We start from the raw sequence: 14,175 nt of genomic DNA on the forward strand, positions 1-14,175 counted from the left end.
GAAATCACTTATTCAATTATGATAGAAGGAAAAAAAATTCAAAGGGGTGCTTTTTGGGTCAAAATTGACCCTAAATCACCCCTCTGAAAAGAAGAAGAAGAAGAAGAGAAGAAAGAGGCGACGACTAGGGTTTGAGAAGAAGAGAAGAGAGAGAGAGGAAGAAAGGGGAGATCGTAAGATCAAAACTTATTCTTTGAAAAAAACGTATTGATACAAATAGAATAAACATTAGTAACGTGATCTTGAGTTAAAAAAATAAAATATAATGTCTTTTGTTTATATAAAAATTTAAATATTTCATAAACTAATTGAAAATATTGTTGGAAAATTCGAAGTTCTATTAACAAATCGTATTGCACACCACTATTAAGTTGAAAATATTACATAAACTATAAATATTGTTTGAAATACGAAATTATATTAATTAATCGTATTACAAAGTATAAATTTCAAAGTATATAAAAATAAAAATAAAAATACTATACATGTATGTGTTCAACGACGACAACTCCTTCGTCAAGAAATAAAAACGATGTGAACCACAACAGATTAAAATCTGGAAAAAAGAAAAAAAAAACATGACATAATGACACTAGAAGGAAAAAAAAAAGAAAGTGAAAGAGGATGTCAACAGTGGTGAAGTGCGAGTAAAAAAAGAGTCTCAAGAAATCTCACGTGTTTGTATGAGATTGTTAGTTTTAAAATTTTCAACTAAAAAGTCTCACAAAATTCATTGTAGCAAGGAATCCATTAAAATCTATATATTTTTAAATATTAAGAGATAGTTTTTAAGTTGAGAAAAATCTTGATTGAATATGATCAGATTTTGTTGGACTCTTTAAAAAATCATAAAAATCCTTATTGAATATCTCGAGATTTTTTTATGACTAAAAATCTTTGGCTTAAATGCTCTTTTGGTCCCTTAACTATTTTACTTGGTATCGTTTTGGTCCCTTAACTAAAAAAAAAGATTGTTTGAGGAATTTAAGTTTTTTTTAATCTCGTTTTGGTCCCTTCTGTTAGGTTTCCGTTAGAGTTTTAAAAAAAGTTAACACCTGGACACGTGTCACCTTGTCATTGACTCTGAGTTTTTTTTTTTTAAATATATATATTTTTTAAAAAAAATCCCACAGTCAATGATAAAGTGACACGTGTCAACACTTAACGTTTTTTATTAAAACTAACGAAAACCTAACAGAAGGGACCAAAACGAGACTAAAAAAAACTTAAAATCCTCAAACAATCTTTTTTTAGTTAAGGGACTAAAGCGATACCAATTAAATAGTTAAGGGACCAAAAGAGTATTTAAACCTCTTTTAAAATCCTTCAAATCTCAATTGAATACACCCCTCTAAAGACTAAATTAATTATTTATTATAAAAAAATTAATTTCCCTTTAAATACACATAAAGATAATCCCTTTTTCCCCTCAATTTTTTTCCCATTTTATTACAAAAATATTTTGTTAACATATTTATTGTAAAGAAAAAATAAAAATAAAAATAAAAATGAAAAGTCTGTTATTGCCAGTTGCGACAGGCATGGAGAAGCTCCGTGAGGGACGAGATTAGAGAGACGTCTTAGTTTTGACTGAGCTTCCTTAGTCGGCAGCCGTCGTGTGTGTCTGTAAGCATCTCCTTCACATTCTAATTTTTCATTATTATTTCAATTTCAATACGCGTTGATTTTTTCAACCATGTCCAATTTCATAGGAACCATTTTTTTATTATTATTAATTCTATGATTTATACTCTTCCTTTGTTTTAATTTTGATCATTCATCAACCCCTTTTTTTATTTTTTGAAAAAAAAATTCATTTTTAAAATTCGATGATTATTGTTTTAGTGTGATTGAAGAGTTTTCAATAGCCCATTTGATTAAATTTGATGAATTTTGAATTGGATCAGTTTTAGATTTTCAGATAGATACATAAAGCGTTGATTTTTATGTTTTTTAAGAAAAAAATCATTTTTTTTTATTGGAGAAATGATGTATGAATTATGTTAGTGACTTGCATGAATTTGTGTGAAGGTATTGTTGAAAGATAATAGGAATATTGTATAGTTGAAGAGTTGCTTGGTGGTGAAAATGGGTTGCATAAATTCCAAGACTTCAGCTGTGGATGACAGTAAGGTAGGTTTGACAAAGGATTTGGCGTCATCTAGCAAAAGGAATTTTGTGAAGAATGTTTCGAGATCGGATACGAAGAAAAGGGTTGATGGAGTTTTGGAGAAAGATAAGTTATTGGATGGTATTGGCAGTATGAAAGTTTCATTGATTGAGAAGGAAGCGGATAATGGGCCGGTGAGGTTGTATGATGATCATAATGAGAAGAAAACAAGGAAAATGGAGAAACCTGAATTGGCTGCTGTTGTTGATAATCCGAGTCTTGGAGGAAGGGTTCCAAAGGCTTTAGAAGGCGAGCAAGTTGCAGCAGGATGGCCAACTTGGCTTTCTTCTGTTGCTGGTGAAGCTATCAATGGGTGGTTGCCGCGGAGTGCAAGTACTTTTGAGAAGTATGATAAAGTAAGTAAATTACCACCTCGTTTGTTTAGTCTATGGTTGCTTACATTGTGTTTAGCTAATTATTAATTATAACTACTGCTGTCTAGTGAATGCACTTGTTGAAATTCTCTAAACATTGCATTGTTTAAGAAAATTATCCTTGTTCTCCTGTCCCGTGTAGAGTGGAATGGAAATAAATCGGTAGCCTAATTTTTAAATTCCATAAAATGATAAATTTTATTATAATGAGAATGTTTGAGTAGGAATCATACAGCAGTTTCACATTTGAAGCATAGGTGGGACTTAATATTGCTTTTATGCCCTCCCTTTCCAATAGAGAAGGGAAGAACTAAAAGATAATTGTTAGGGTGTTCAATTTGTCGCTTTCCCGTTATAACTTCTTAATTTGATGTGGCAAAGATCTTATCTCATATATGCTTAACGAGTAATGTGAAATTCTTCCCTGCAGATTGGCCAAGGAACTTACAGCACTGTTTTTAAGGCACGTGATTTGATTAGCCAAAAGGTGGTTGCCTTGAAGCGGGTGCGTTTTGATAATCTTGATCATGAGAGTGTCAAGTTCATGGCAAGGGAAATCATTTTTCTGCGTAGGCTTGACCATCCAAATGTAATAAAGTTGGAGGGATTGATAACATCGAAGAATTCTCGCAGCTTGTACCTTGTTTTTGAATACATGGAACATGATCTTACAGGACTTGTATCAGCACCTGGTATCAAATTTTCTGAACCACAGGTAGTTATGATATCTTTTTATTCTCAGTCTCTTGTTTTACATTGAGTGAGTCGATTTTTTTTTTTGTCAAAGATGTAGTAAAACCTTCAATTAGACTTCACCTAAATATTTAAGAAGCTTTGGTAGTACTTTGTCATAACATGGCATCAGAGCTTCTTAGCTCTTAGACTAAATGGTTAGGAATTCGATCCTTACCACCCTGATTCTTCTGAAAGAAGAGTTTATTTCATCACATGATGAAATTGGGCTTGTGCATTGTCCATGCTTCAACTTCAAGTGTCTTAGAGATGTAATAAAACCATCAACGAAACCTTTTTCCTAATACCTTGTGGTTTTTTATCTGTGTTCTTAATGATGGGGAGCATTGCCCTTATATAAACTATTCTCAAGCAAATGTGTGTGCTCTCCACTACGCTTAGATGCATATAATTTTAATTGATGTTCCTTGTATCTCAGATTAAATGCTACATGAAGCAGCTTCTTAGTGGATTGGATCATTGCCATAGTCGTGGTATCCTCCACCGTGATATAAAGGGCTCAAATCTTCTCATTGACAATAAGGGCATTTTAAAGATTGCAGATTTCGGTTTGGCAAATTTTTTTGACCCCAATCGAAGTGCTCCATTGACCAGCCGCGTAGTAACTTTATGGTATAGACCACCAGAACTTTTACTTGGATCATCAAATTATGGAGTTGCAGTGGATATGTGGAGCACTGGTTGCATACTCGGCGAACTCTACTGCGGCAGGCCTATATTGCCTGGAAAAACAGAGGTACAATGCATCATCAAAATCTAGTTGTTTACTCACCATGATGTATTTATTGCCTGATACCTGACTTTATGAAGTGGTCTTCACTGCCCTATGCACAATTCCATATTCGAAATCAACATACCCATGTTTAGACTGTATGCGAAAATTATCCAATTAAAATTGTGAATTAATATAGGTACCTGAAGTGCACCTTTTGTTCATTGTTTGTAGGTTGAGCAATTGCATAGGATTTTTAAACTTTGTGGATCACCATCTGTAGACTATTGGCGTAAACTGCGGCTGCCCCATTCTACAGCGTTCAGGCCTCCACACCATTATAGGAATTGTGTTAAAGATACATTTAAAGAAGTTCCATCTGCTGCTGTAAGGCTTATGGAGACCCTACTCTCTTTAGATCCTAGACTTCGAGGAACCGCAGCTACAGCTCTGAAGAACGAGGTAAATGATTGTATACTTTGACTTTTTCAATTAGATTTGATTACCGCTGTCTCAGTCTAATGTGTGTGCTTATGATCATGTAGCACTTGTTGCTGTTTCCTGCATTCACATACCTTATTAAGTAGAAAATAATGATCATATTTCTCATGCAATGCTTCTGTTTAATATTCAATATATTAAAGCAACATATTTCCTTTCTATCCTCCTGGGAGGCACTTGATTCTCCATTTTGATATTTCCTTCTCTATTGACAGTTCTTTTCAGCGGAACCCGTTGCTTGTGATCCATCAACTTTGCCAAAATATCCTCCCACCAAAGAGATTGACGCTAAAATGCGGGAAGAATCGACAAGAAAGTATGTTTTGTAGCTTGATATATTTTTTTTCTTTTTGTAAACAGAGGTTGAGGGAAAGACGATCTACGAATATTTAACGAGTATAGAACTTTTTTTGTTGTATCAGGGAAGGAGCTCTTGGGGGGAAGGAACAAAAAGTTGGGTCACGAGTTAGACAAGAGAAAGAACCTCAGTCATTTGTCTTACCCAAAGCCAATGCTGTATCTCACATATCAATGCAGGTAATCCAAGCAATTTAGAATCAGCTTATATAATCTTCCCCTGTTATGCCCTTTCCTTTATCTATCATTCCGCCACATTTCATCTCATTACATCATCATTTCATTTTGTGTAGCAAGGGCAGCACTTTCCAAACATGACAAGCCGGAATGAATCATTCAACCCTCACAGAGAGCCTGCATCTGGATTTATGGTTTTGCCACACAAACAGTCGGAAGATGTTAAAGAAACGGCTAATTATTTCTCTGGGCCTCTTTATCCGAGGTCTTCACATTCAGGTTTACTGGTTCCAGGTTCCGGCCGGCACAAAATTGGAAAAGAAGCCAGTGAGCGGCCGCTTCCTGTTTCAACTAAAGCCAACCTATCGAAACCATCTAGGACTTCGTTCTCCGGAAACCAAAAAGAAAATCCAGCTCCTTGGAGGCCCCAAGATACAATTCAAGTACAAAAGTCTTTTGGGTTGAGTAGTGGATCAGAGTCAAGAAAGCGGCATGATAAAAAACGCCATTCAAAGATAGCCGATCTCAGCCAAACAGAAAATGGAAAGGTAGGTCTCCTCACTGAAACATAAATTCTGTTCAGATTTTGTTCAATTGTTACTGTTTCCTTTTTTAACTTCGTTTGCCTTTTTACTATACTAATTGTCAGTGAAAACCTTTGCTAGCCATCGACAACGCTTAATTTTGTATACATTTTTTATGTATCTTGGTTTTTGCTGAATATAAACGCTGGCCTCTTTTTCAGGATGGGAATGTATCCAGTGGAAACAATCTATATATGTCTGGTCCATTACTGGTTTCGTCAAACAATATGGATCAGATGCTCAAAGAGCGTGATAAGAAGTTGCAAGAATATTCAAGACGAGCCAGAATTAAATAGGTCTAAAGGTGAAAGTATGAGCACAGCAGAAGTAGGACGATTAGTAGTCAATTACATACTTATTTTTAGTTATACAGCTCCATTTTTTTTTTTTATTTAAATTTTTTAATGACATTTTGTTTATCTCTCAAAACTAGAGAGATTGGGGGAGTGTGTGTGTATTCATGCACGCTCCTTCTTGTAAATAATAATAAATAGGCTTCTACAATAGGAATTTGCCGTTCCGTCCATTCTTTATGATATCCTTCTGTGTAAGTAATCTAGTAGAAAATTTACATTACTATATCTCCAACCCATATAACTATGACTGTATCCATCAATAGTTGACGTATCTTAAAGAACCTCATTGGGAGGATTAGACAGATGAATATTCTTAGCATTCAAAGTCCTTTTTGTCCCTTCTGATTTGATCTCCAGTCCACAACCCCCCTCAAAGGGGTTGTATGAGTTGGTGATCCCATTACATGATTCGACATTGAAGGATTTTGTACGATTCATTATATTTTGGAGGTTTCATCCTATTATGGTGCCTAGGTAAGATACATCTTGTGTCGGCGCAACACTCAAGGAATGAAGCTTGTAAATACCTCTTTGAACACATGCTATGTTGTTTATAACTCCGTTCCACATTATTTGGGGTATCAATTGGGTATCTGAATACTCGTGTTGAATAGAACTGACAAAGTTCTCCCTTGGAGTTTTGATGTTGCTGCATTTTCAGAGTTTAAACTCGAAACCTCTGGTTAAACTATAAGAGATTTATGCCATCTCATTCAAGCACTCTTTAGTAAGGAAGGAGTATGGGTGTTAGGAGGTGAATGTTTTGATTTTAAGTCAACATAATAATACTAACAAATAACAATATGAACACTTGTCATTAAAAAGGTTCACTTTGATTTCCAGAACAGTAATTTGTTTGTATTTAGTATTTGGAATTTTTTTTCATGGGTTTTATAAATGGTTTAGCAATAATCGCATCTTCGTAATCAGGTGTCCAACCTCGATGGTCATGACTCGACTCGTTCATTCAAAAGTTGCATTTTCCAATGATCGCCTGCAATTTTATAACACTACACCAAGAACTTTGGCCTTCAAAAAATGACACTATATGATAACATGTTATAAAGTTATAGAAGAAAAAGAAAACAATGTTAACATATCAGATATCAACTGCAGGGGTGTAGTTCCGATCCTAATCCGTGAAGGGCTTGAACAGTTGTGTTTCATTCACATCCACCAAAAGCAAAGAAGTGTTGCTATCAAAATAGCTCTCACACAACTCTAGAAAAATCCATTCCCCAAATACCTTGACAAGCACGGCATGCATCCTTTTTTGGATGTTTCACAAGCACACATGTCTTGATGAAAGTTCTATAAAACAACAACTTCCATGTTTTGGGTAGTGGTGCTGTGCAGTGTACATAAACTCAAAATAAGCTTAGACTTTGAATATTCTCTATTCATTACAGAACATGATGGATAAACTTAAAAGTTTAAACTCTAACCCTAAATAAAACTTAATAACATTATCTACCTTCCCAAATGATATCACTTGAGGTCTTTGAATTATAACTGATCATTCTAATTTCTTCAAAGGTAGGATGACCTCTGCACGGATCAGTTCTAGACCATGTTGCAGCTGATTGTATTCTTCTAAGCAAACTTGTCTCCATATTTTCACCATCACACTCAATGTTGTCAATTTCTCCCCCCAACATTTTCAGAACCTGCCTCATCATTGGTCTAACGTTAGGGTCTGAACTTGTACACAACAAACCCAAATGAAGCCATCTCACAGCTTCTTCGATGGAGTATCCTCCTTCCGTCTCCAACCTTTCATCAACAGCATTGTCCAATTGATCAAGCACCATTAGAGACTCCACCCATTCAATTAGCCCTGGCTTATGTTCTTCAATAGGTCTTCGCCCGCAGATTACTTCCAACACCAATATTCCAAAGCCAAACACATCAGACATAGTCGATGCTTTTCCTGTTCGAATCACTTCCGGAGCAATGTATCCTAATGTCCCTAATACTTTTGTTGTGTTGGCAACTTGTCCATGATGCTCATGCATAAGAGCCAAACCAAAATCCCCCAATCTAGCATTCATGTCCTTGTCAAGTAGAACATTGTTTGCTTTGATATCCCTATGCAAGACCTTAACTTCCCAACCTTCATGCAGGTAAAGAATCCCCGCGGCTACGCTTTTCAAAACTTGAATCCTCTCTTCCCATGTTAGCATCTTTCCTTTTTCACACTCAAATATCCATTTGTCCAAACTTCCATTATTCATGAAGTCGTACACTAGAATCAAGTTTCCTTTATCTTTTTTGCACCAACCTCTCAACCCTACTAAATTTCTGTGTTTCATTCTTCCTATGCTTGAAACCTCTGCCAAAAACACTCTCATTCCGTCTTCTCTTTCTTGAGGGATTCTCTTGACCGCAACTTCAACTCCTTGCAAAATCCCTTTATATACCTTTCCATTACCTCCTACAGCTACCACATTCTCTTCAGAGAACCCTCTTGTTGCTGCGTGAATCTCTTGGAAACTAATTCTATGTGGCCAGTACTCTAGTTCCCACTCTTCAATTTCTTCCTCTCCCTTTTGTCTTATATATCGGATGAAAAACACTACACAACCAAAACCGATGATTAACACACAGACAACAGTAGTGACTCCTACAGCTATAGCTTTTGCTCCAGAAAACCATCCCTTATGAGGGACAAATGAAGGTAAGTTATCTGTCACTAAAGCATCACCAATTGAAAAATTTGTGTTACTAAAGCTCCAAGCAAGAATCTTACTACTGTCTATTAATCGCCCTGTGGATGCGCAGAATCCAACATATGTTTCATCCATAAGAACCCCGGAAAGATCAACATTTGTACTGATGAGAGGAACATGGGGCCTCTTTTGTCCTGCCAGAGCCATTGTAACATTTAGCTGGGAGTGCATAAACTCGATCCATACTTGATAATTTTCTCCGCTTTTTATCTTCAACACCTTAAATTCATTGTCATATTTTCCACCCCAGTAGCCAGCCTCATGTGAAGTTAAGGATGTAAGTGAGTTTATGTCAACACCAACATGATTGTCATTTATATCGTTGAACTCTTCTACGTTTTTAGCTATATCGAATTCAACTGCAAGAACATGGTTGTTAGGATTACCTTCATTGGTGAGATTGAAGAGGCCCATATACTCAGCTGATGTTGTGCCATTTACATCTCTTGAAGATGTGAATAGGAAGGAGAAGGCATGTCCTGCAATAGAGTTTTTGATGGGGGCAACAGAGAAAATGAAGGAGGTTGCAAAGGGGAGAATGGTGGAAGAGTTGGGTGGTTTGATAGGTATTTTTTTAGGGTAAAAAGCACGGCCTATGGAGAAGAAACTACCATTAGTGAGAGTGAGAATAGAGGTCTGAATGGTGGCATTTCCATATAGGATGATGTTTGTGGAGTTGAAGTTTGTATTATAGACAAATTCAGTAGTGGAAACACAACATATAATTATGGTTACAGTGTGAAGAAGAGTGATAAGGAGCTTAAGTTGAGGCATTGTCAATGGATTAATATGACAGAAACTTTTGCTAAATTGAAATTGGTTGAAGGCTTGAAGCATAACATTATTATTCATATCTTGTATGACTAAGAAGGAACGGTTGAAGGTTGATGAAAGTATTTATTTCTGAAAAGTACTACTACTACATACCAGCTCACATTCATTGCATGTCAACACATGAATTCAAAAATAGTTTTGACAGTTGCATTGGATATTATGAAATTGTGTACATTATTAAGGTGTGGGACCACAATTTCTTGCAGTTGACAAATCACGCAGTCACATGTTGGTGACTGTTAGATCAAGATCGGACACCCATGATTTAAGTTCGGTATTTTAGGAATTATATAATAAAATTTAAATATGCTTTTTCTGGACCGTCTGATAAAGATTGGATGGCCACTAAAGTCATGACTGTGTGAATGCGTGACAAAAGTGTCTACACGAAATCCAATTTCATTTTATTGAGTGATTAAGATGTTTAATCAGGTACTGGAATTAGAGAAGTTCTGAAAATTACCTGGTAGTTAATTTTATGTATCAAACCTTCATTACACAGATATAGAAGAATTATAGTAATAATAGTCAACAGTTGCAACATTTAGTGGTTTCAATAATTTGGAATAGGGTCAAATTTAAAAAAGAAGGATGAAGACCCTTGTTAAGAAATTGCCTGTGATTTAGTCAACAGAGTACAAGAACTTGGGAAATATTTGGTCAAGATGAATATTATTCAAATCAAATGTGGCAACTATTATTAGTTACTTTATATGTCATGTCTTTATGATAAGTGTCTTAATTATAGATAATAAATCATGTATTTGTCTATACTTGTAAGAATATTAGGAAGTTAGCAGTAAGGAATGTAATTTGGACCGGTTTGGCAGGATCTGTGAAGGTTATGGATGTGGTATTTACTGACCAGATTATGGTTTGGCAGCAGATCGGGAGATAGGATCCGGTGGACTGTTATGGTTTAAAGTTGTGACTTGTGAATTTGATAGTTTCTGCATTATTTGGGGCCGGGGGCTTATGTTATGACAGTACCGGTTTTTTTTCTTCTCAGTTGTTAATAGTGATTGTGTTGCAGATAGTGAGTGGAGGCCAACTGATTCAAGTTACAAACAAAGCATTGTAAACCTATCAAAGTTATAGCCATTTATAACTAAGTGATTTGATTTAAGGATTGGACTTTGAATCAAAGTTTTCCAATAGTTTTTTGTTTTGAAGAAATCAAAGATTGGCATACTCAACAAGATAAGTTTAGAGACAGTAACTGCTAAATCAGAAAGATTGTTAATAAATCTATAGTGGTTTACTATAGTCACAGAACAACAGGAATGTAAATTCTTCTAGGATCAATACTGAAAAGACTTCCATTAATAATGACAATGATAACAATGGTAAGAAACTAACATCCTTAATGTTTAGAGTTCAAATATTACTGATTCAAATGGTAGTGAGAAAGTTACAAAAGAAAACTATGGTTAGTCACATAGAGATATCGGATTCTAAACCAAGAACTTACTTATGGAATGCTACCTATCTTACTTGTTCAGAATGTATTACAAACATTGGAAAATGCCACCTGGTTCACTTGCTTGATTTCGGTTCTCGATCACCTTCCTTCTGAGAGAGAATCAGACAATGGCTCCATACTCGCATAAGACACACTTAAACAATCTCCAGAAAAATATTTGAATGGCAAAATATCAGCAAGGGTAGGAGAGTTTAAACGTGCCGAATCATAAGAATTCTTAGACCATGATGCTGCTAAGTTTATTTTTCCAATAAGACTCACATGAACACACTCTTCATTACACTCAGTGCATTTTACACCCTCCAAAGCTTTCACAACCTGTCTCATTGTAGGTCTAACACCAGGGTCTACACTAGCACATAACAAACCCAAATGAAGCAATCTCTCAGCTACGACTGTGTTATATTTACACTCCATTTGACCCTTCAAACGTTCATCAATTGCGCTACTCAATTCACCTTTCTCCATAAGAGAAAATACCAATTCAACCAATGGTGGTTCATCCGTTACAATAGGCCTTCTACCACAAACAACTTCTAAAACCAATATTCCGAAACTATAAACATCAGTTGCAGTTGATGGTTTACCAACTTTAACTAGTTCTGGTGCCATGTACCCTAAAGTACCTATCACACTCGTTGTGTCAGCTACTCGTTCTTGATGCTGCAACCTTGCAAGACCAAAATCACCAATTCTTGCATTCATATCTTTGCCAAGTAGCACATTACTTGCTTTAATATCTCTATGCAAAACCTCAAAATCCCAACCTTCATGTAGATATAAAATTCCACTAGCTACATTTTCTAGGACTCTTATTCTTTCTTCCCAATTAAGCAACTTCGTCTCTTCACATTCAAAGATTCTTTTATCTAAACTCTCATTCTCCATGTAATCAAAAACCAGTATTAATTTCCCTCGTTTTTCTTTACTCCAACCTTTGAAACCCAACAAGTTTCTGTGTTTCAGTCTTCCTAAGCTTGAAATCTCAGCTAGAAAGCCTCTCATTCCATGCTGAGTATCATGATTGAATCTCTTCACCGCAACTTCGTCTCCTCCTTTCAAAACTCCTTTGTATACTTTCCCACTTGTTCCAATTCCTATCACATTCTCTTCAGAAAATCCACTTGTTGCATCACAAATCTCCTTATAGCTAATCTTATGTGGCCAATACTCCAATTCCCAATCTTCAAATTCTTCCTCTTTCTCTTCCTTCTTTTTTCTCAACAAAATGAAAAAAACCAAAATGCAACAACCAAAGACTAAAAGTGAACCAAAAATCACACTTATAACAAAAGCCTTAGATTTATATATGAATTTCTTTGGATTCACATATGTAGGCAAATTTTTAGTATTCAAAGCATCACCAATCGAAAAATTCGAATGACTAAAACTCCAAGCTAAAATTCTACAAGTATCAACCATTCTCCCAGTCGATCCCGAAAATCCAACATACATTTCATCCACAAAAACCCTAGAAAAATTAATAGGCTTGCTAATCAAAGGCCTATTAGGTTTTCTTTTCCCCGCCGGAGCCATAGTAACATTAATTTCAAACTCCCTAAACTCAATCCAAACTTGATAATTTTCACCACTAGACAGTTTCAACTTTTCCAATTCATCACCATTTTTTCCACCACCCCAAAACTCAGCAGGTTCAGAATAATTAGAAATAATAGAATTCAAATCAACACCAACATGATTATCATTAACTTCATTAAACTCTTCATTCCTATAATCATCAAACTCAACTGCAAAGACATGATTATAATCATTACCTGAAGAGGTTCTATTAAACAGTCCAAGATAGTTTCCTGTTTGTGCACCATTGATCACCATTGATGGTGAGAAAATGAAGGCAAAGCCATGTGCAACTGGGAAATTCTTGCAAGGAGTGATGGAAAATATGAAAGAAGTTGCAAATGGAAGAAAATTTGAAGAGTTTTTGATTGGTTTTGTTGGTATTTTTTGAGGGAAAAAAGCACGACCAATTGAGAAAAATGTTTGGTTTGTGAGAGTGAGGATTGAATTTTGAATTGTTGCATTTCCATTAAGGTTTATGTTTGTTGAGTTGAAGTTTCTGTTATAAACAAATTCAGTTGATGAAACTGAAGACAACAAAAGTAATAGTGTTATGTTAAGGATTAGGAGAAGAGACATTAGGGATTAAGGTAGTTAAGATGGTTTAAGATTGTTTTGCATAAGAAGATCTTGTTGTGATGAATTTATTTGATTATCATAAATATAAGCTATGGTTGTGACCAAAAAGCTGAAGCTGACTTGTCTTGAGGAAGTTTAGTATGAAAGACACAAATAGAATTGGTGGGTCCATTCACAAAAAATAATTAATTAAGTTGATTAAATTAGTTAAAGAAATTTTAAAATAGTCATGGTAGCCATCATGTGCTAAGCAAGTAAAGTAGTCAAAAAAATTATAACTAAATTAGTCCAAAGTAACATGATTTTTTTGGTCAAAAGTAACATATGGTTCAAATTATCAAAACTATTGGAACTTTTATTAACTATTTGAGTTGGATAGAACTGTAATAAATGACAAAATTCTCTTTTAAAAGATTTAATCATTTTACGTTCACAAAGATCAAATACATAATTTTTGATAAATTGAAAGAAATCATTTATCCTTTTAAAATTAAATGGAGGTAAGTTGGAGTTGCTAATAAAGTAATAAAACAACTAAAATTATTTCAAGAAACATATGATTTTTTTTGTCAAATTATAAAAAATATATCATCCGACAAAGATCCAACAATAAATAGACGTGTGATGTCAGATTGGAAGGTAAGTGGGTTAGTTAAAGTGACTTTTACAATTTATTTTTATTAAAAATCAAAATCAACGAGGGACTTATTAATGATTTCCACATATATATTACGCAATTCATAAAAAATGACCACAATGACATTGATTTATAGCATTAAAGTATTTACAACAAAAAATAATAATATATTAACAGTCAGAAAAATGAATCAAATTTGAGCTTATATTGCATTATTAAAAAAAAAAAAGGAACTTTTATCTTTCATTATTAAACTTTTTCTATAACTATTTTTTTCATTTCAAATGGATCCTTCGATATAACTGAAAAACTCCAAATCAATTAAAAAATTTATACATGAATTTAATGTGT

The 14,175-nt window shown here is 34.7% G+C and overlaps 3 protein-coding genes across 3 annotated transcripts; 1 reads left to right on the forward strand and 2 right to left on the reverse strand.

The window, feature by feature from the left end:
* Window positions 1–1,473: 1,473 nt before the first annotated feature.
* LOC25487663 (probable serine/threonine-protein kinase At1g54610) lies at window positions 1,474–6,207 on the forward strand. Its single transcript, XM_013609651.3, has 9 exons — window positions 1,474–1,626; window positions 2,032–2,526; window positions 2,975–3,259; window positions 3,716–4,033; window positions 4,244–4,471; window positions 4,726–4,826; window positions 4,933–5,047; window positions 5,161–5,592; window positions 5,790–6,207. The coding sequence occupies exons 2-9, from the start codon at window positions 2,089–2,091 to the stop codon at window positions 5,922–5,924; spliced, it is 2,052 nt and encodes a 683-aa protein (XP_013465105.1). The 5' UTR covers window positions 1,474–1,626; window positions 2,032–2,088; the 3' UTR covers window positions 5,925–6,207.
* A 645-nt stretch (window positions 6,208–6,852) lies between these two features.
* LOC112419283 (probable L-type lectin-domain containing receptor kinase VII.2) lies at window positions 6,853–10,079 on the reverse strand. Its single transcript, XM_024776684.2, has one exon. It carries the CDS (start codon window positions 9,563–9,565, stop codon window positions 7,451–7,453), a length of 2,115 nt encoding a protein of 704 aa, XP_024632452.1. The 5' UTR covers window positions 9,566–10,079; the 3' UTR covers window positions 6,853–7,450.
* A 772-nt stretch (window positions 10,080–10,851) lies between these two features.
* LOC25487664 (probable L-type lectin-domain containing receptor kinase VII.2) lies at window positions 10,852–13,265 on the reverse strand. Its single transcript, XM_024776685.2, has one exon. The coding sequence runs from the start codon at window positions 13,185–13,187 to the stop codon at window positions 11,109–11,111; it is 2,079 nt and encodes a 692-aa protein (XP_024632453.1). The 5' UTR covers window positions 13,188–13,265; the 3' UTR covers window positions 10,852–11,108.
* Between the last annotated feature and the right edge of the window lie 910 nt (window positions 13,266–14,175).

The sequence above is a fragment of the Medicago truncatula genome, chromosome 2 (assembly GCF_003473485.1).
Source record: "Medicago truncatula cultivar Jemalong A17 chromosome 2, MtrunA17r5.0-ANR, whole genome shotgun sequence".
Lineage (NCBI taxonomy): Eukaryota > Viridiplantae > Streptophyta > Magnoliopsida > Fabales > Fabaceae > Medicago > Medicago truncatula.